Here is a 20637-nt window from a genome sequence, read left to right on the forward strand (position 1 = left end):
TTGATAATTTGTAAGAAGGACACTAGATGTACAAAATATCAGAATTCTCATGGCTTGAGTGTGAGAGCTGAAGAAGCATCATGAGTTTGTTTCCAACAAAGATGCAAGACAGCAGTACACCATGACAACACAAATGAAGACCTCAGTACTTCCTTTGATGTGTGGCTTGCTGTTATGTAGCATCCAGAACCAACTTTATCTTTACATTTAAAGGTGATATAAAAATGGTGAAATATTACACTGCATGATTAAGAGTGATCTTAGATGTTATCTTAAATTGATCAGTATTTTTTATACTGAAATTCAAGATGTTCTACAAACCAGTGTATGGTCAATGGGCTTGTAACAGATTCCAACAAGGTCATATTCTTGCACACTCCCCCACCACATTCCATCTTCACCAAAAAAATGACAGCCCCATATACAGCCCCAGTGTTCAGAACACCCTGAGAGCTGCTGTAACAGTCACAACAGCAGCAGCACCACTGCTCAAAACAGTCACATAGGAAATGCTGGAATTCCATTACCCACTGAGAAACATTTAGCTTCCACATCTCAACACAGTTAGGTGATGCTTCCTTACTACACAGAAGTGAATTTGGTTGGTTTATTCACTACTACCCTTGTGAGCTTGAGTGAAAGAAAGAATGACAGCAGAAAGCACCAGTGTTGACTACAGAGACATTTCATAATCTCTCAGAGAAAGTTTACCAGCCTCAAACTATCCACAGGAGTTACACGCACAGACAAGGAAAGCTTTAGAGACAGGCACAGTTACTGACAAGTGCCAGTGCCTTCCCTCATTACCTTAAATAACCAGGCATCTGCAATGAGCAAGCCACAGGGCCTTGTGGCTACCCCAGACAACCACAGCAGTCCCACCTGGTGCAGTGAACTCCATGGAACGAGTCAGGTGTGCATTCCTTATTTCTGCCAAAATATTACTAGCTCTAGGCTAACATTTGAAGGATGCTGGGTTTTTACAAAACATTTAAGAATACTTTCCAAAACCCCACTGGAATATTTCACTGGCTAGAAGTGAAAAAAATGTTAACATTGATTTAAGTTAAAAATGTCTTTTTTTAAGCTCACAATGAAATTCAAAGGCATGCTGATACAGCAAATAAGTGGAAAATAGTCTGCAGGTTTAGGGACACCCATATAAAGCAAGAAAAGCTGCTAATTAAAGCACCTCATTTCACTTAAGTCCAAGGAGTCTTTTGCAAGAGATTGGAAAGCTCTACTATTGCACTTAACTTTTCTAAAGAGGTTTTAAGTGATACAGTTTAAGATGCTTTTCCTACATTAGTGATGTTAAACTCTATAGAACATCTTATACAAACTTAACAGTATACCCCAATTCTTAGTATCTTCATTAGTCCATAAAAGGCAGAAAGGAAAGCCTCTTAAGTGTCACTAGACTGAACAGCTACCATCAAATTGCATTCCTAAAGAAAAAAATCCTGCTCTGCAGAACCAAATAAGCCTGTCAACTCATACTAACTGTATCTTGTTTTGGGTTTACTGATGGATTCAGAAACTTAAAGAACTACAAAGCAGCCTGATTAGTTGTATTTATTTTTTTTATTAGGTTTATTATGACTTAGAGTTTCTATTACTCCAGCTGGGTAAACCACATTTGAGAGTAAGTTTAACTGCAGGACTTCAGTTTCAGCCAAAATCATTTTTGCATTACTTTACTGTAATATAGATTTAAATTTAACATTTAAAACTTACTTCATTAATAAGCAAGCCAAGCTCAGTAGCTTCAGTGCAGGATGTACTTTATGTAACTTGCCGCACATTCATGTTAGATTTGATGTACATGGAGAAGAGACCGGTCAACTATACGATTCATCGGAGAAAGCAAAAGTAAGCACCATTTTTACCAAACTAAACAGTTCTCAAGTCAGTGTTTCTTACAGAAAATCAACTTGCTTCTGGCTCCAGGAGCTACAGTTTGAATAATAGCTAAGAGCTATTCCCAGAACGTCAATTTTCTACACTGGCACAAGAAATAGTCTTCAAAGCAACAGGTACTGGACTTTTTATTTTTTTTTTTTGAGACAACCTGTTCTCCTTGTGTTTACCAGGTGAATACATGCATTTTTGACCATTCTGGCAGAGGTTAACAAAGAGCAAACAACAGCTGGGGCTAAACAAAAATAATCAAAAAGTTGCCAAATATTTAAGGTACAAGCAAAAAAAACATTAATGCAACCAGTTTAATATCTAAGCCTGATTTCTTTCCAAAAAAATGGCACAAATTAAATCAGACAAATTTAGTTTTAGATGGTACTAGACTGAATTAATGCTTCAAAGCATTAACAGGATTTAATTCACTGCAAGGAAGAGAAGTAGTAATTTAAACAGGCTCTGTATATTTGGGCTGGACCAGAAGCACTGTTACAGTTCAGTCCATATATGCAGAACTGATACCAACATGATGTTACCTTTACCACATGTAATAGTAAAGTGTGTTAGAAGTTGCAGAGCGTAAGCATCTTCATTGTACAAAGCCAGTTCATGAATAAACAGAAGAGCTGAAGAATGGTTCTCACACATGTCCTTTCTGTTCAGGACTCCAGATTTTTCCTCTGGAATAGAAAAATCCCTCTGCCAACAGCCTAATAAATACTAACAGATATATTTAGAAACCATCCTCAAATATCTTTGTTGAAAATGCAGTCTCCAAATGAAAACTAGCTTTATGCAGTATTAATATTTTACATAAAATAAGTCTTATGAATCATAGTTAATAGCAGTAACTGAAATTAATGTATACTGAGTCTGAGTGATGTGCAAGTTCAGCTACGTAACACAGGTGGAGGTTTTGAACAGTTCTTACCATCTTGCTTTGGACAGTCCTTACACTTGTCCCATAAACAACAGAACCTCTAGCTACAGTATTGTGCAACTGTTGACATCTTCAAGAGCTCTTCAATGTAAAGAAATTTGATGGAAGCACCACAAAGCAAGGAAATCATGCTCTTAGTAGGGAGCCTTGAATTCTGAGAATTTAAACACATCATTGCTGTCTTGCCTTGACTACAGAACACCAATGAGAGGACATCAGGGTAGAAAGGAGCAAAACTACAGTGAAGCCTGCTTCAAACAGGGAAGATAATACAAAAGAGATCTGACTCTACAAGCACGTAAGCAAAAGTCTTGAAGAACTGTGTATTAACATGGAGCTCAAGGTGCCTTAACTTAGCTAGAACACCACAATTTTTGTAGTATTGTGGATCTAGCATAGCTGCATTTTGTCCACAAATCAGCCTATGCTTCCAGTTAAAGCATGCATACCACCTCACTAAATACCCCTTCCCAACTTGCATATTTGGAGCTCTTTTCTTATTCCTCCTTTATTACCCCTTTCCTAGGCAGAGATTTAGAGGCCCTGAAAGCCAGAGGTCTCCACCAAAGACTTGCTGCATCTACATGTAAAAATAGTTAGGACGCTCTTTGAGACTGACACATATCCTTCCCCATCCAGAAACAGATTGCAGCAGGTCGGTCTTGATCTCTAGTTCAGTTTCAGATTATGCTTAAGTTATGGCAGCCAGAGTTCAATCCTATGCTCAAAACAAAAAGAAAGCCATTTATCCTTTTTAATTCATCCTTACGGCATGTTTACCCAGAGCTTTATAATCAACTTCCAGTTTTAAATTATTTTCTTAGCACTTGACAGAATCTGCATGTCGCTCCCTCCTGAAGGAGATGGCATCACACAGAATCTTGTTTAAGTTAGTCCAAGTTTCCACATGTGACCAGAAGTCTTACTTGTTAGAACACACCCCTTTTCCAACTACTCCCCCTCATTCCCTCTCCTCCCACCCCTCCCCAGAAATGGGCAATTACTTCACAAGAAATGTAAAATGGGATATGGGTGTACACAAAACCTACCCTTCACTAATACTGAACAGAAAAGCCTATTTTCCAATTACAGGACATCTTTCTCTAAATTTAGGTCAGCACTGGTGCAGTCTGCACTGTGTATGATTACCACAAGGATAATACCAAAAAGTACATATATTTTCTCAAACTGAATTAAAAGCCTATGAAGTTAATTGGGGAAAGTTTAATATTGCTACTTCAGAGCACTAAAACACACAAAATGAATCCAATAAAGATCCTTGTATTGATTCAATATTAAGTATTAATTGCATGACCATCATAGCACCTCTTTACATTATCACACAGTCACCAGAATTATCAACTGCTTTTAAAACTAAAAAGGGTACAGTCCAATATTTATAACTTGCACACTGTTACTATATAGAAACTAGGTGCATGGTACAGTGCTGCAAAAATGGAAGCCTGCAGTTTTGACAAAGATGCCAAGTCATGTTGTAGACGATTTCAGTCAAACTGGCAATACTGTTTAAGCAAATACTCAACACAGCAGGAAATAAAGGACAAAAAAAGCATTCTATAACCAAATAAACATCTGAAATTTCCTTTCCCTTTAAGAATACAAGTAAGGTCACTTTTAGCCTTGGAACGGATACATGTTCGCCTATGATGATCTTGCTAACTACTACACAATATCTGATGTCCTCTGCTAAGAATATAGTTTAAGAAAGCCGCAGTTACAAGAGGCATCTAATGTAATATCTAAAATTTCCTTTATGGCAATTATTGAATTTATTTGTCTTAAACAGTGAATATGGAAAGATGGCCTCATGTTTCCTTTTCAATAGTACTCTGAGGATCAAGTGGCTTTCAAGCAGCATGGTGGGTTTGAAATTTTTGCAGTTTAGATCATTCTGTTGCGTTTATGAGTTGGTGAGTCTGTAATGACATCGCCACACTGGGCTGAGGTACGCTTTCTAGTTCCACCATTGTCCAAGTGGAGTGCCATTTCTTCTGATATGAAAGTGTTCAAATCAACATCATGGAGTCCATTTCTCCTTCGACTAGCATTGGAGCCACTGCTCACGTGAGTGGGCGAGCCTGGGGTACTTGAGCGAACACTTATACTAGCCATTGCGCCACTAAGACCTAGGGGAAAAAAAGAAAAAGTATTTAGGTCAAACAGTAAAGAAAGTTAATTTCCCAAGTGTGACAGAAGGGATGACACTCATCTGACTTCTATTGAGATGTCAAAGACACTTCACCCCTGTTATTTGTACCACACTTGTTTGAAGTCCAGACCACACCTTCCCAGCTTTTAATCCATGTAAGAATCTAGCAATTACTAGAACTGCTTTTTATGAAATGAAAAGTGAACTTATACACCAGGTTGTAACAGCACACTACAGCAACTGCTAGCTCCATAAGCATGACATGCTATTCAAGATATGAGTACATGAACTCAGGAGCAGACTATTTCAATATAAAGGCTTCACACTAGACCAACAGTTACACAGAATGAAAATCCCCTAACCAAAGACTTTTCCAGCTTGACCTGACATGGTCTTGTTTCCGCCACCACTACTCTGCTCCCTTCTACTCCCTCAGTCACTGTAGTTCTAAAGAAAACTGCAGTATGACAGCAGATCTCACACAGGTATATACTAGAGCTAGTTTTTAAATAAAAGCTTTATTTCATGTCTCTTGCTTTTAGCCAACACATTAGTATTATCAGAATTCACAAAAGCACTTAAAGCAGCCAAGCAAGACCACAGGACAATCCCCCAAAGTTTTCTATTGACAGATCTGGTCCAAAACACTGCCACAGGTATCCTGTAATTACTTTGGTTTGTGTTCTGGTTATTAATAAAGTGTTTAATCAAAACACAAGTTTCTTGTAAAAACAAGGCCATAAACAAGAAAACCATGAACATCATAAATTTTGTCTTCAGTAACATTAGTATTACAACATTACAAAAGCAAGACCTTCCAAAACTTAAGTTTAGTAAGGGCTAGTACATGAAAGCCTAACAATTCTTCTCAATTTGTAATTCGGGCTATATTTGTAGATCTACAAATCTACAGAAGCTCAGAGATCAAACATCTTTACTACAACTGCTTCAAATCTGAGCATTATTAGGAAACAACAAAAGCATATACTGGCCCTAGATATAAACTACCAAAGCAAGAGTCATACAGGAAGACAAACAGCAGAACAAGATCTACATCTGTGTATATTTCTAGCAATAACAAGCAAATGTTACACTGTCCAAGAAGGTTTCTGTCTCAGTAACCTTCAAAATCTTGAGTTCTCAGAGGTTTTCTCCAGAATCTAATACTCTACACCTTCGTCCAGCCATCACACATCTTGTGTGTGTGCAAAGCCATTTAATACACATCTCCATACAGTGTCAAGCAGGCAGCCAGAAGTCACATGCTGACAGGTACAGCCTAACAAGACCCTATCTATTAGCTGCTGATAGGCCAAACAAGCAACTTCAGAGACTGTGAGAGAAGACTGCTACAGCTACTAGATCAGTTGCCAGAAACCTCAACTAGAAGATAAATCCTACAGCCATCTGCAGCAATAGCAGGTCAATACACAAATCAGGATAGAACAGGCCAAACAATTCCACTCTGTTGTACATTCCTGTTAAATGAACACTTGAAGCTTAGATCTTGTAACAGGACAGGATATACTTTTACATATGTATGTTGTACTATGCAACAGCCAGCAGAAAGAGTCACTGATGCTCTTAGAGCTTTTGCTTACAGCTTTAAGTGGTGTTTCAATACAACTCAGAAGCATGGTCTGAAGTCTGGTAGGGACCCTGCAGGTTTTATTAATATTAAAATCATCTTTCATTCACAATGGCAGAAAGTATTTAAACAGCAGAAGCTGTTTCAGGGAAAAGATAATTCAGAAACAAGGTCTGTTCCAGTATTCCCAGGATTAAGGTCAAGCTTAAATTCAAAGTCATTATGAAAAGAGGTTCCTATACATCTACCAAAGAAAGTAAAGCAGCTAATTGATTACACAGACATAAAAGCAAAAAGCCAATTCAGATATCATAACTTGGATAAACCACCAACATGCAAAGTTTGGGCAGGTAACAAATCACAGTTCAAAGACAACAGCAAGTTTAATTTCAACTGGCATAACATACATCAGAAAAAACATTAATTCATTCTGCACATTTAAATTGGAAGAAGTTGACAGTGCACAGGTGACATTTCAAATCCAAACTGATTGCAGAGATTCCCCCCACATCACTACTCCAAGCAAAACTGCTCTGAAAACACAAGTTCAGTGTTGTTACTTCCACTGAGAGTCAATTTACACCACTTATCATTTACTCTTATACAATACAAGCAAAAGGCCAATATACTAATTGAGTTTTATCATGACATCTTTTCATTATGTTTAGCACCCAAGGGGAGAAAAACTGTTCTAAATAAACCCCAATACTGACCCACAATGAGCGATGCCAAAAAATGTATTCTCACAAGAACTATTTTTTTTTAAGTAGAGCCTTTTCAAGTAACAAGCATTTTTTAAAACAGTAAATACAAAAGTCAGAATTAAAAGATGCATCTGTAATATGCTACAGCATATTCTAAAACAGACTGCCAAGGCTCGCAAGCAGTCTCTCAAGGAGGCACTGACTTCCCAATATTTAGGTAATACTGAATCACTGTACATTTAAATAAACAAACAACCCTCAAGAGGTAATTAAGAGGTTAAAATCTTCAATCAAACCTGGTGTCAAAGGCAGGAGAGTAATTCTGAATTATTTTCTACAACAATAGTACAAGGATATTATATCACAACATGGACTTCCACTTGCAGTTTAATCTTGCATTTCATACAGGTATTTAGTACTGAGCTAGTCACTGCTGAGTATGCTAACAGATTGACTACAAATTGGTATCAGTTACTGGCAGTTAACTGTATTACACATCAATCCAAGAGAACTGTCAAATGAAACATTCTGATCACTTTAGGATGGGGTAATCAAGCTAACACGAAAGAGTCAAATTCAAGGCATGCGCTGAAATATCAAGTTGCCATTTCATGGAAGCAACATCTTTGAAGACAATCAGTAATGCAATTGAAGAGTTCCTCTTTTGGTGACAGAAATCATCTTTCAGGAGCTGTGATCCACAGTTCAGTTTTTCTGGAAAAGTTGTTGTAATGCGAAGAGGAAATCTCATAAAACCCATTTCTGAGTTTAAGTTTCCAGGGGACTCTGAGACCTCTTCCCAAAGCATTTAACCATTTAAAGCAGTAAAGCACACAGTAATAGATAGTAGGAAGTAGTAAGATGACATGACTTAGCAACACCATTTCACAACCTCAAATTTCTATATTGTGATTAACATGACCTAATCACAGGCACATCAGTCTATAGAACAGGACAGCTACTAAAGTACCTTTACTTCTTTCACAATCTCATGACCACCTCTGAAGTCTCCCACTGCTTTCTACAGGAGATATTTCCTTTTTTACTAGATGCCTTTAAGAAACAACCCATGGCTCTTTCTCCCTTTTTAAACTTGAAAGGATTAAAGTGGAGGGCATATCTGAAATATTTTGCAGTACTTATTACATTCTCATTCCTGCTGTATCTTTCAGTCATCAACAATACGGCATTTCATAGCCAGTAATTTCACAAAAAGCTCTGCTTTTATCTGAAGCTACAGTCTAAAGCATTTATTATAGTACTATCAGAAGAAGCTGCTGTCCAGAAGAAATTGTGACCAATACTATCAAGTGACTAGAATACCTGGCTGAAAGTATATTTCATGGAATACAAAATACTTAATGTAAATAAAACTGTCAACTCAATATCATCAAGTTTTTCAACACTGGCCTAAAACTATAAATGCCAGTTCATCTGCACTGTAACCATGTCCATAATGTTATTCAGGTCACTACCACAGCATAATATACTGCATAACTACTGTTCAGTATAGTAAGAGTATTAACTGTTGTTTTTCAAGTATTTTAACCAGGAAGTACCAAAAAGAACATCCACGCTTAGATAAGTGTGACTGAAGTACAAATTAGTTAATAACCCCAGATAAATACAAAATGGCATGCAGACAGATCCTTGTCACTCCTGTCATACCCACCCTTTCACAGTACTGCTCAAAGAGCAAGTTTTAGCAGTACCTACCAATATACAACTGATAGCTACATAGACATACACAACCTTTAAACTTTTAAACTAATCTGAACTCTGCTCTCCCATCTCCTCTTCAACCAGCTGCTGCTTCACCACTCAACTGCTGATGTTTTATATTGCAGTTTAATATTTTAAGAGAATAAGGAGGTCTAATGAAAATTCAAGCTCTTTAAAGGGACCAAGCCACACACTTCTACATGCTAGAGCAAGGGTCCCCCTACCCCAAAGAGACTGAACCACATTAATGATACATATCAAAATTAAAGCTAAGAAGCAAAAGTACTAACACTCAATGTGCTGTTACCCATTCATGTCATTTGTTGTTAAGAATCTCAAATCTAATACATTCCAGCATTGCCTTCCCAAGCTTGCTTCTTCCCCTTCTTCAAATCATAGCATTTTCTCCCATAATGCTGGGAGAATGGTTTGTAAAGCATGGAGCACATACCACATTAAAAGACCAAAGCATCATTTCAAACATAGACTGTGCACAGCCATTGGCACTGCAAAACTTGGTATGATAGCTACAGCCAGGCAGAAGAGGACCTGGCACATCAGCTTCAGGCAGTCTATGACTGTTAGTTCAGTTTGATGTAGTTCTCTCATTTGAGACTCTTCTCAAAGAATCTGATATGGCAATACACTTCCAAAAATTAGGAAGATACATCCATACCTATACTAACTGCAGTGACATTGCAGGGGAACTACAAGCCAGCCAGTCTCACCTCTGTACCCATAAGATGATGGAGCAGATCTGCCTGGAAACTATGCTAGGGCACATGGAAGGAAAATAAGGAGGTGACTGGGGACAGCCAACATGGCTTCACTAAGGGCAAATCATGCCTGACAGATTTGGCAGCCTTCTACAACAGGGTTACAGCATTCACAGGTAAGGAGAGAGCTACTGACATCATCTGCCTGGACTCATGCAAAGCATCTGACACTGTCCTGCATGACATCCTCATCTCTAAATTGCAGAGACATGGATTTGATGGATGGACCACTCACTGGGTAAGAAACTGGCTGGATGGCCGCACTCAGAGTTGCGGTCAAAAGCTCAGTGTCCAAGTGGAGAGCAGTGACAAGTGCCATTCCTCAGGGGTGGGGGTTGGGACCGGCGCTGTTTAACATCTTTGTCGGTGCCATGGACAGTGGGATCGAGGCACCCTCAGCAAGTTCACCAACGACACCAAGCTGTGTGGTACAGCCAACACACTGGAGGGAAGGGATGTGCCATCCAGAGGGACCTGGACAGGCTGGAGAGGTGGCCTGTGCAAACCTCATGGAGTTCCACAAGGCCAAGTGCAAGGTCCTGCCCGTGGGTCAGGGCAATTCCAAGCACAAACACAGGCTGGGCGAGGAGTGGATTGAGAGCAGCCCCAAGAAGGAGGACTTAGGGGTGTTACTGGATGGAAAACTGACTGTGAGCCAGCAACGTGCGCTCGCAGCCCAGAAAGCCAACTGTGTCCTGAGCTGCATCAAGAGCAGTGTGGCCAGCAGGGTGAGGGAGGGGATTCTCCCCCTCTACTCTGCTCTCCTGAGACCCCCCCCCTGCAGTGCTGTGTCCAGCTCTGGGGGCACCAACATAAGGACACAGACCTGCTCGAGCGGGGCCAGAGGAGGCCATGAAGATGCTTGGGGGGCTGGAGCACCTCCCTGTGAGGACAGGCTGAGAGAGTTGGGGGGGGGGGTTCAGCTGGAGAAGACTCCAGGGAGACCTTATAGCAGCCTCCCAGTACTTAGAGGGGCTACAGGAAAGGTGGGGAGGGACTCTTGATCAGGGAGTGTAGGGGTAAGACGAAGGGTAATGGTTTTAAACTGAAAGAGGGTAGATTCAGATTATGTATAAGGAAGAAATTCTTCCCTGTGAGGGTGATGAGACACTGGCACAGGTTGCCCAGAGAAGCTGTGGCTGCCCCCTCCCTGGAAGGGTTCAAGGCCAGGTTGGATGGGGCTTTGAGCAACCTGGGCTAGTGGAAGGTGTCCCTGCCCATGGCAGGGGGGTGGAACTAGATGATCTTTAAGGTCCCTTCCAACCCAAACCATTCTATGATTCTACAACATGTTAGACATTGGAAGTTAAAAACCTAGCTCTATATTTACAATGTTGAATAGGTATTTATCTTCTACTATCACATCTTAAAATGCAAAGCATCATCATATGCACAGTTCCTGAAGTTTCAGAAAAATCCACTTGAACTTCAGAGTAAAATAGCATATATTACCTTGAGCTAACTTCTCAGCTTTTCTTGAAGGCTTTAGTTTCTTTTTCAGGTATTCACAGTTCAAGTTTCCAGCCATGTTTTACTTCAAAGGCTACTCATCAGCACACTAGTAATGGAAAGCTGATATTAAGGGCAAAGATTTTTTTTATTTACCAGTTTACTCTCTCAAAAGATTACTTAGTTCCAAGAACTCATTCTCAAGTACCCTGAAGTTAGACTAAATACTTCAGTAACAGCTGCACAGCATACATGCCATAGAGTTAACAGAAAAGGTAGATAACATCCATCTTAAACATTCCTGTGCCAGTACAGTTTGTCATGATCATTTTGCTTTTAGCTACTGTAACAAGTCTTGAAAGCAGAACAGTAGAGAAGAACAAGTTTCCTTATAGCAGAAAGACTACTAACTAAAATCACAGGATTAAATTTTAGGTTCAAAAATCCCTAGCTTTAGTCAAGAACACTATGAACTACTCTTGCAGACCTATAGTATTATAGTATATTAACATGGTTTGAGGTAGAAGAGGTAAGGTTAAAAATCCAATTTTAAGATATTTCTTTTTAGATGCAACATACAGTTTTAACATTGTACCAATACTTAAAGATTTTTCTCTAATATTTTAGCCTAGGATATACACCTAGGATTTTCACGAACATCAAACACAGTATCTAATTATTAGCTACTTTGTTACCCTAGCTTCTGTCAAAAGTTTTCAGACGTGATTATGAAGCATTTAGAGGTCACATGATAAAAATAGAGTTATTTCCTCCAAACAGCAAGATCAGCAAGTTATACCACCATGGTCTTTAGACACATATTAGCATCTATTTCTGAGACATCAATAAACCAAGTCTGCTTCCACAGAGCTTTATTTGGTGTCAGATTCATACCTATCCCTGCTTCACTAAGAGGTCTTGCTTAGAGCAGCAAAGTTCTAGCATTATCCCTCAAATCTAATTTGGCCCAACCTCATTACCAGTAGAAAAATGCTCCATTTCCACAGGAAGCCTACCAGCACAAAAACAAAGCCTCACTCCTTTACACACCAGTCAAAAAACTCCCCTTAAAGCCTTAGTACTGAACACTTGCTGAGACTGCTACTCACTATCATCAGGTTCTCATGTTTCCTCACAATACCTAGAAGCAGCAAATCCCTTTTAAAGAGCCTGCCAAAAATGAAGATAAGCACAGCCCTACAGAGGACATTAATTTACATATACCTGAAGATCCTACAGAGGTTTCAAAATCAAAACATTGTTCTGAGTAGCCCTGTGACAAATAGGAAAATAGTTTGGGAGATGGTTTAATCACAACTTCCTTAATGTTAAAGAAAAAAGGGGAGAGAAGCTGGAAGAATGCAGAGATTGTAGGCAATAACCTAAAAACAGTTACAAGGCCAAATACAAGCCTAGTCACTAAAGGATTAGCACAAAAGCATTTGTGTCAAAGACCAGATTGAAACTGATATCAGGAGAACCTAATCCAGAAGATGACTGACATGTAATCTTGTCAACCAGCTGATGAAGGGGAAAGAGCATTTCTAGCCCCTGCAGCGCCAGTACAGAGAACTTCCTACAGTCCTCATGACCCTAATTCAGTTATGAAATATGAAACAAAATTTTATACCTCATGGTTCAGATTCCCATGCTAAAGAAGTGACTTCCATAAACCACCTCTATACAAAGCAGACACTAAGAAACACCACAAGCACATGCAAAGAGCCATATTACCAATAAAAATGCCTCTGAGTTTACTCTGCTTGAAAGCTCACTGTGCTGAAGTGAGTCTACCTAGTTTACTCACATGAGATTAAGCCTTTACAGTTAAAGCCAACTGCACACCAGATTCAACTACAGTTTCAGAAAACAAGATTTTTGAAGAGGGTGTTATCACACTGTATCAGGTGAGAGCCAGCTTCTGCAGTTGTTCCCATCATTAAATTAGCTTTACCTACTCAATAAGCAATACTGGTGCACAGAATTCTCTAGCCAGATTCCAATATGAGAAGGAAAACTGCCAAAAACTACATGACTGGGTGGAAGCATGCTTGATTTAAATGGCAGAGCAGCAAACAATACCAGAATTAGGCTGTCACCTAGACAGTAACAGTGTCTGGCTTATGTATCTTGAAAAACCACCACAGCATAGCAGAAGCTAAGACTGCATTTTCAGGAATCCACTCATCTAATTAACTCATTAATTCCACCCCCACCAAGAATATTGAGACAGTAAAAATTTCATTTAAGTTTCATAGGTGGTACTTCTAGATAGTTTGATTTTTACTTTCAGAATGGTGTACTATTTGTACCTCAAGATATGTGCTACCGTTTAGCATTTTAGAAGGCATAAAACCCACAGGTGAACTGCTTTCATTTCACCTCAAGAACACATTAAAACATTTTTCTTTATCACTTGCTAGTTAACAGTCCAATACAGAATAAGCTACTGAATATTCATATCTGAAAAGGAGAAAAGATATACCACCACCGTTGTTGGTGATGGCAAGGAAGGAAATTCAGTATGACACTGGAAGACTTAAGTCTGAAAGTGAACTAGAACTAAGTTCTGAACAAAACTCAATTATTGCAGTGATGTGCATGTGCAGTACTCTTTCCAGAACAGCTTATGCAGAATGCTAAACCGTATTATCCAGTGCATAACAAGGGTACTAGAGTGAGTTATGGTACACCAGAGACAGAAGCTTCAGACATTAAATTCCCTCCCTATCCCCACAAAAATTTCCTAGTTATTTGCTACTAGCCAAGTCTTAGTATTTAACTAGTTGCTAGCATAGTGTTACCATTTTCCAAGAACTCTGTTTACTTTAGCATTGGTATGAATGCCAGGTCTCTTCATGCTTCAAAAACACTACCAAGAGTTGATACCTAACTGTTGAGTTCACAGTTGTAGAATATTATAGAACCAAACCTCATTTTTATACAATACCTTTTTCTCATTCAAAATACTTGACCATTGAACTGTTTAGTAGCTAACAATGACTTATACATGCAAAAACTCACTTAGAGAATGAAGGAGATACCTTCAGCTGGAACATCAGGTACATGACACCAACAAGGCCCAAGAGCCAGACATGCTTTAAGAACCCCCACCCAATTTTAACCAAGTAGTATTGAAAAAGTTACTGTTACCATGCAGAGCTATGGCTTCACGGAAGGGTTGCAAATCAGTCTCTACAGATGAGCTAGTTTCTGTTGAAGTAGCTCGGTTAGGGGATACTACAGTCAGTCTTGGGGGAGCTCTAGAATTTCTTGGAGGAGGAACTTTTCCACATAGGAAGCTGATCAAGTCTTCTCTACGAATAGTTCTTCTGCGTTTTTTAACCCAAGCTAACACATCCTTATTCCGACGCTGATAGCCAATCTGAATTCCTACATCAAAGCTTCGCTGATGGGCATCCACACTTTCTGCAAGAAGACAGAAAAAAGTTTAGTGTTACAGATAGAGCAGTGTATAGTACTGGCACATCATGACATGGCTTCCTGCCCACCACAGGAAAGAAGTGTACCTTCTACAGGTTACTATAACACAGTACCAAGTTAGCTGTTAACAGATGAGTTAGCATTGCAAATGAGTCCTATCAAGCCTAAAAAAAAGAGTATTAGCTAAAAAGTTCCCCTCCCTTTACAAGTCAGAAAGTCAACTGCAATTCAAGCACCACCTAAATAGCATTTACTATACTTCAGGTCAACACTACAGCACAGTTTACAAAACCATATTCTATTACCATTAAAAACACACTTTGAGCTTGTCAGTCTGACAAGGGTACTTGAATCAACAGACAATGCACTTTCTGAAAGTGACACTCTTAAAAGTGCATCAGTACAGTCAGAAAACCCCTCAAAAAAAGCAGTAACTGCTTTTCTTGATTCTGATAGGTAAGGAATTTTCAGAGAACTCAGACTTCTTTAGAGTCCTTCTAGTTTCATCTGAATTTCAACTGCAGAGGCAACTCACAGGAGGCCATAGTTTTGAAAGTAGCTAGAACACAAGTGTCCCCAATACCTTTCAATTAGGCAACATATCATTTACAAAGGAAGTCTAAGAAAATTTCCTTCCCCATTTAAGATACCACTGCAAATTTGATAAACAAAAGCTTTAAACACATTTGCAATTAATCCTACTACAAAATGCAAATTCATTCCCCACTGATGTAACTGGTCACCTGTGCACATCAGTTATAACTGCCTCAAACACTCTTAAATGCCTTGTATTACATTGCTTTCAAACTTCAGCAAGTACATTTCTGGCTACTAGTTTAAGTATGAGTAAGTTCCAGTCAACAGTAACAGGTGGGACAAACCCTATTCTCCACACAATTATGCTCATCGTGTTTGTCAGATTTGTTATCAGAGCTTTGCCAACAGCTATTTCAGTTTTATGAAAATTACTGTTATGTTGCTCTCGCTCCATTAAGACATCAACATATCCACTCCAATTTCATTTACTCCATTTTCATACACTTTTTTAAGTCAGGCAGAGTTGATTAAAACAGCTTTTTATATTCTAGCTTTACTAATGAGGTCCAACAGAAAAGAGCCATTTACCCAGAACAATACCAAAGAGATTTAATAACAGCTGTCTAGATAATGCTTTACAGGTAAACAGTGACATGTACAGCAAATCTAGTTTTCTTGCACTCAAAAAACCAAAAATAATCACTATTAAATGCTACTCTTAGACTTACATTCTGAGGCACCACTGCACAGTCCACAAAATACTACATACACTAAAACCTACACTATCAAAGAGCAGCACTTCAAACATAACACAACCTATCAGAAAAGAAAAACATCTCAAACCAATCATAGTTAAATCTTGGGGCTTTTGGAATATAAACTATACAGGTATACATAGAGTACACTTACATGTTAATTACTTTTATGTACTCCATGAGTATTTTGCCTATGCTGTTTTGTAATCAAAAGGCTAGATTTACAAATGCTAATTCCTGTGAAAGCAATGGCAGCATGACAGATTATTCCTCCAGCCATTTTATACTGCACAGCAGCTTAGGACTCCAGTGCACTCACATAAAAGCTACCCAAACACTTTGGAGCCAGTTTGGAAACTGACAGTATCCCTTTACTCACTTTCTAAAATACCATGAGAAAGTCCTTCTGGGAGGTGAGGAGCCCAGCTTTATATCAATAACCTGCTTTCCTTCTGGAGGAGAATGTTTCAGAAAGGACTAACTATGAACTAGTTATGAGGTCAAACACACCAACTGCTGATGTAGCCTGGACAAATTTCAAGCATCATTACCCTGGGAAGGATTAGATTTTTATGGTAAAAGCTACAACTACTTTGTCTACAAGTTAAGCTGGAAAAATATAAGCAAATCACATACATTCTGAAACTACCAAATCAAAACTAACATTAGCAAACATTCAGCTTTTTTTAATAAAGGTAAATTATAGGCTCAGAAGTCTTATTCTAATACATGCCTAAGACTTTCTACAGTGACCTTAAGTTCTAAATCCTATGTTACAAACCATGTCTTCACTACTTTAGTGCAATCTGTAAGATAATCAAATGTCTTTAAATGGAGCCTGTCACCAGCACCAATCAGAAATTCATGATCTAAGGCCTTCAGTGTGGTGTGATATTAAACTCCTAATTTATTTTCAGAAAAAATTCTGCCATTCAAGATATCATGGCATTCTCCTTATATATATTCCTATATTCCTCATGTGGCTCTTTTTATCAAAATTTTTGATGCCTCAAAAATCTAAACATTTATCAGATCAAAAATCAGCTGACAGGGCAAGAGGCCATTTGTGGTGTTCAGTTTACCACAGCAAGTACTTCTCCAGTGTTTTGACAGAGTCCTCCAAAATACTAACATTGAGTATGTGAGAAATGACAGGAGATTTTAAGAGCCATGTTCATCACTAGAGAAGGCAAATTCACATTAAGAGACTGCAGCTTGCCTGGTATGCCAGAGTCTAGCTGGTTCTACCTGTGTTCTCAATGAATTTCTACTCACTTGGAAGTTAGTTTAAAATTGAAAGATGGCAGTTGTAAGCAAGGTACTTCAGCACTTAAAGATCTGTTTGAAGGCAAGATTTGTTTCAGGTGCTGCTTTTTGAACAGTACACCTGACTGAAGACAGCTTCCTACTCTAAATTCTAGCTTCCCAATCACCACATACATACTCTTCTGTTAATCACACTACTGCACAAAAATAGGGCTCATTTTGCCTATAGCACAAGTGATTTAACAGCCTAAATCTTTGTAGTGAAGAAGCTGTAAGGGAGACCAGTGCCATTTGGCAAAGAGACCACAATTATTCCAGACAGTTTATTAACACTACCTGCTGCTACTCTAGTACCACACTCAAGTGACTAGTGTCCCAGACCACGTTCTAGTGACCCACTCCCTCAGGCCAACACCTACCCTGTTATGTGATGTGCTGCCCCTTTACATGACCTATGACACATGCACAACATTCCAATGCACTGCCTGCAGAAGTCTCTGGCAGTGACGGTTATGCATCTACATCTCCTCTTTGCTCTGTCCACATCTGCCAGAAACCTGATCAGCCATCATGAACATGTTCAATTGCTACAAATCCAAAATGGGAAAGCTGGAGACAAATGAAAGAACATGCAGGCAGAACTACAGATAATGCTGTACCAACCAAGAAAAAACCACACCCCAGAACTCAAAAAAAAATCAAACTACAAGTCAGAAAAACAACAATTTGGAACTTAAAGTTTTTTCCTTCCTAGAAATGGAAGACAGTAACAACAGGAATCACACTGTGCCTATTTAAGCCTCCACTGATACAGATATTTTTGTAACTGTATTTTAAACAAACCACTGAATGATTCTTTTGCAGACAAGAATTCTTGTGACCACCCAAAGAACTGCAGAGTTCAGGAACAGATCCTGACAGATAGAAACACAAAGTAAAACAGCACAAAAGCAGAGTAAGCCATATGCAAAGTGCACGCTTATCAAAGTTTTGGCTAACACTGCCTTCTTACAGTCACCCTGGACACAGTCATAATGACATTCTAGTGCTTAAAATAATCTGGGAGGCTTATTTAAGAAGCCTCACTATCACAACATCTATGCAGAATTTTACAAACATGAAACCTAACCTATGCTTCACCACAAACGTACATGTATTACACTGATACCCCAACATTTAATACACCATAAAATATACAAAATGCAGGAAACTTAAGTACTGTTTAATAAGCTATCACACTCTTCCCTTGACTCCCTGAGCACAAGCCACATGCTAAAAACACCCTTTTTCAAGGGTCTCAAAGTAAAACAGCTTTTAAGTTATTAGTCACTGACATGAGGCAACAGAAAAGATTCAGCTACCGTCAGCTAGAGTGGCCCTGGGAAAACTTGCAAGATTCAGGAAGCAGTCTCAGGTTAGATTTTATCAGGGTGAATAAGAGACATTAACAGGCCCTGCTTATGAGTAAGCCAGGGCAGGAGGCAGAGTGGGGCCCGGCTAGGCGGGGAGGGCTGCCGGGGCAGCGCGTGGGGGGGGGGGGGGGGGGGGTGGGGGGTGGGCAGCCCCTTACCTTTGTAGAGGTTGGTGACCGCAGTGGCGGCGTTCTGGAAGGGGACCCAGAGGGAGAGCCCCGGCTGCTGGCACACCCGGTCTGCAGGGAGGGAAGGACACACGCTGTTTATTTTGGAGTCACCAACTCCGAACGGCCATGTTAGGTTTCGCCATTTTGTTCCACCTTCCGAAGGCAACTCGGGATCAGGGCCGGGAAGGGCGGGCCGGCAGCGGCCCGGTCCTGGGCAGCGGGCACGGCGGCGGCGCCCCCAGCCCGCCGGGGAAGCGCCCTGCCCGGCCCCCGCCCGCAGCCCCCGCCGCACAATGGGGCCGGCCCCTTACTTCGCCATTTTGTCGGAGCCTCTTCCCTGGGCTGGGCGGCAGGAGCCGCCGCCGGCAGGGCCGGGCTTCCCGGTCTGCCCCCACCCTCCCCGCCCCCGGAGCCCGCAGCTCCCCGGGCACTCACAGGGCTCGCTCCCGCCGACCGGGACCCTCCCGGCGCGGCCCCCCGCCGAGGCCGCTCTCCGCCGGAGCGTCCTGCCTCCCGGTGCCGGCAGGGCCCCGCCGGCCGCCCTCCAGGCCGCCCCTCCGCCAGCCGCCCGTCCGGGGCGAGGAGGCGGGGGGAGGCGGGGGGGGGGTGGCCAGGCCGGGCCGACGCAAGAGCCTAGGCCTCTCCGCCGGAGGCCGCGAAGGGCGATGTCCGGGCAACGGCCGCGGTTCCCCCTCACGCCATTTTGTTTTCCCGTCTGCCTCTATGGACGGGCGCGGAGCCCCCGGGCCGGAAGCCCGCTCCTCCCCCTGCCCAGGCCGCTCTCGCCGCCACATCCCCTTTGTGACACCGCGGCCCCGTTCCCACCCCACCCCCAGCGGCTCCGCGGCCGCTCCGCGCCTTAGCGACCCTGCCCCCCCCCAATCTCCCGGCCCGGCCTCGGCCCCGAGCCCACCGCTCTCGGGCTCCACCGCACGCCAAGCCCCGTCCCGCCCCAGCCGTGCCCCCCCTCCCCGCGGCCCTCCCGCAGCGCTCACCCTTGTAGAGCTGCGCCACGGCGGTGGCCGAGTTCTGAAAGAGGTGCCAGAGCTTCTGCTGCTTGTGCTCGGGCTGCGCCGCCGCCTCGTCCTGCAGCTCCGGGGCCAGCGCCTCCTCCTGCTCGGCCTCGGCCAGGCACTGCCGCTCCCACTTGCTGAACCAGTGCTCGGGCCCGTGCTCCTGGATCTCCGCCTCACCCTCCTCCTTCTTGTCCTCCATCCTCCGGCCGGCTCCGCGTCCCTCCCCGGCGCCGCCGCCGCCGCGCAGGCCCGGCCCCGCCGGACAGCCGCGCTCGCCTCCCCTCCGCCGCTGGGCCGGCCCTACCTCACCCCCATGCTCCCGGACCCGGCCCGCCCGTCCGCCGGCTCCAAACACACTGAGCGTCGGCGCCGCCCCGAGCGCAGTAAAAGCCCGTCGGAGCCGCCTGGGAACTGCTGCCGCCCAGCGCCCGCCCTCGCCGCCCGACTGGCCGCCCTTCCCCCGGCACCGATGGTTTGAACGGCACCGCGGGCTCTCATTGGTTCGCCCGCACGCCCATCAGGAGGGGCGGGCCGGGGGGCGAGCCCGAGCGCAAGATTGGTTACGCTGTCACACACCCGTGCGCAGGAGTCGGCGGCCGCGGCGCGCAGGCGCAGTGGCCTCCCCCGCCGCCCTCGGCGCGGCCTGGCCCCTCCCCCTGGCGTGATGCGCCGGGCCCCGGGGCGGCCCCGCCCGCCCGCGCCCCTCACCCTGCGCCGGGCCCGGGTCGCAGCCGGCGTGGGCACGGGCGGCAGCTCGGGGGCTTGGGGCGC

The 20637-nt window shown here is 42.4% G+C and overlaps 1 protein-coding gene across 1 annotated transcript; it reads right to left on the reverse strand.

Annotated features, from left to right (window-relative positions):
* Window positions 1-1565: 1565 nt before the first annotated feature.
* HAPSTR1 (HUWE1 associated protein modifying stress responses) lies at window positions 1566-20249 on the reverse strand. The gene is made up of 4 exons (XM_074840590.1): window positions 19846-20249; window positions 18839-18919; window positions 14420-14695; window positions 1566-5004 (listed from the first exon to the last, which is right to left on the reverse strand). The coding sequence occupies exons 1-4, from the start codon at window positions 20063-20065 to the stop codon at window positions 4760-4762; spliced, it is 822 nt and encodes a 273-aa protein (XP_074696691.1). The 5' UTR covers window positions 20066-20249; the 3' UTR covers window positions 1566-4759.
* Between the last annotated feature and the right edge of the window lie 388 nt (window positions 20250-20637).

Source organism: Strix aluco, chromosome 15, assembly GCF_031877795.1.
Source record: "Strix aluco isolate bStrAlu1 chromosome 15, bStrAlu1.hap1, whole genome shotgun sequence".
Classification (NCBI taxonomy): Eukaryota; Metazoa; Chordata; class Aves; order Strigiformes; family Strigidae; genus Strix; species Strix aluco.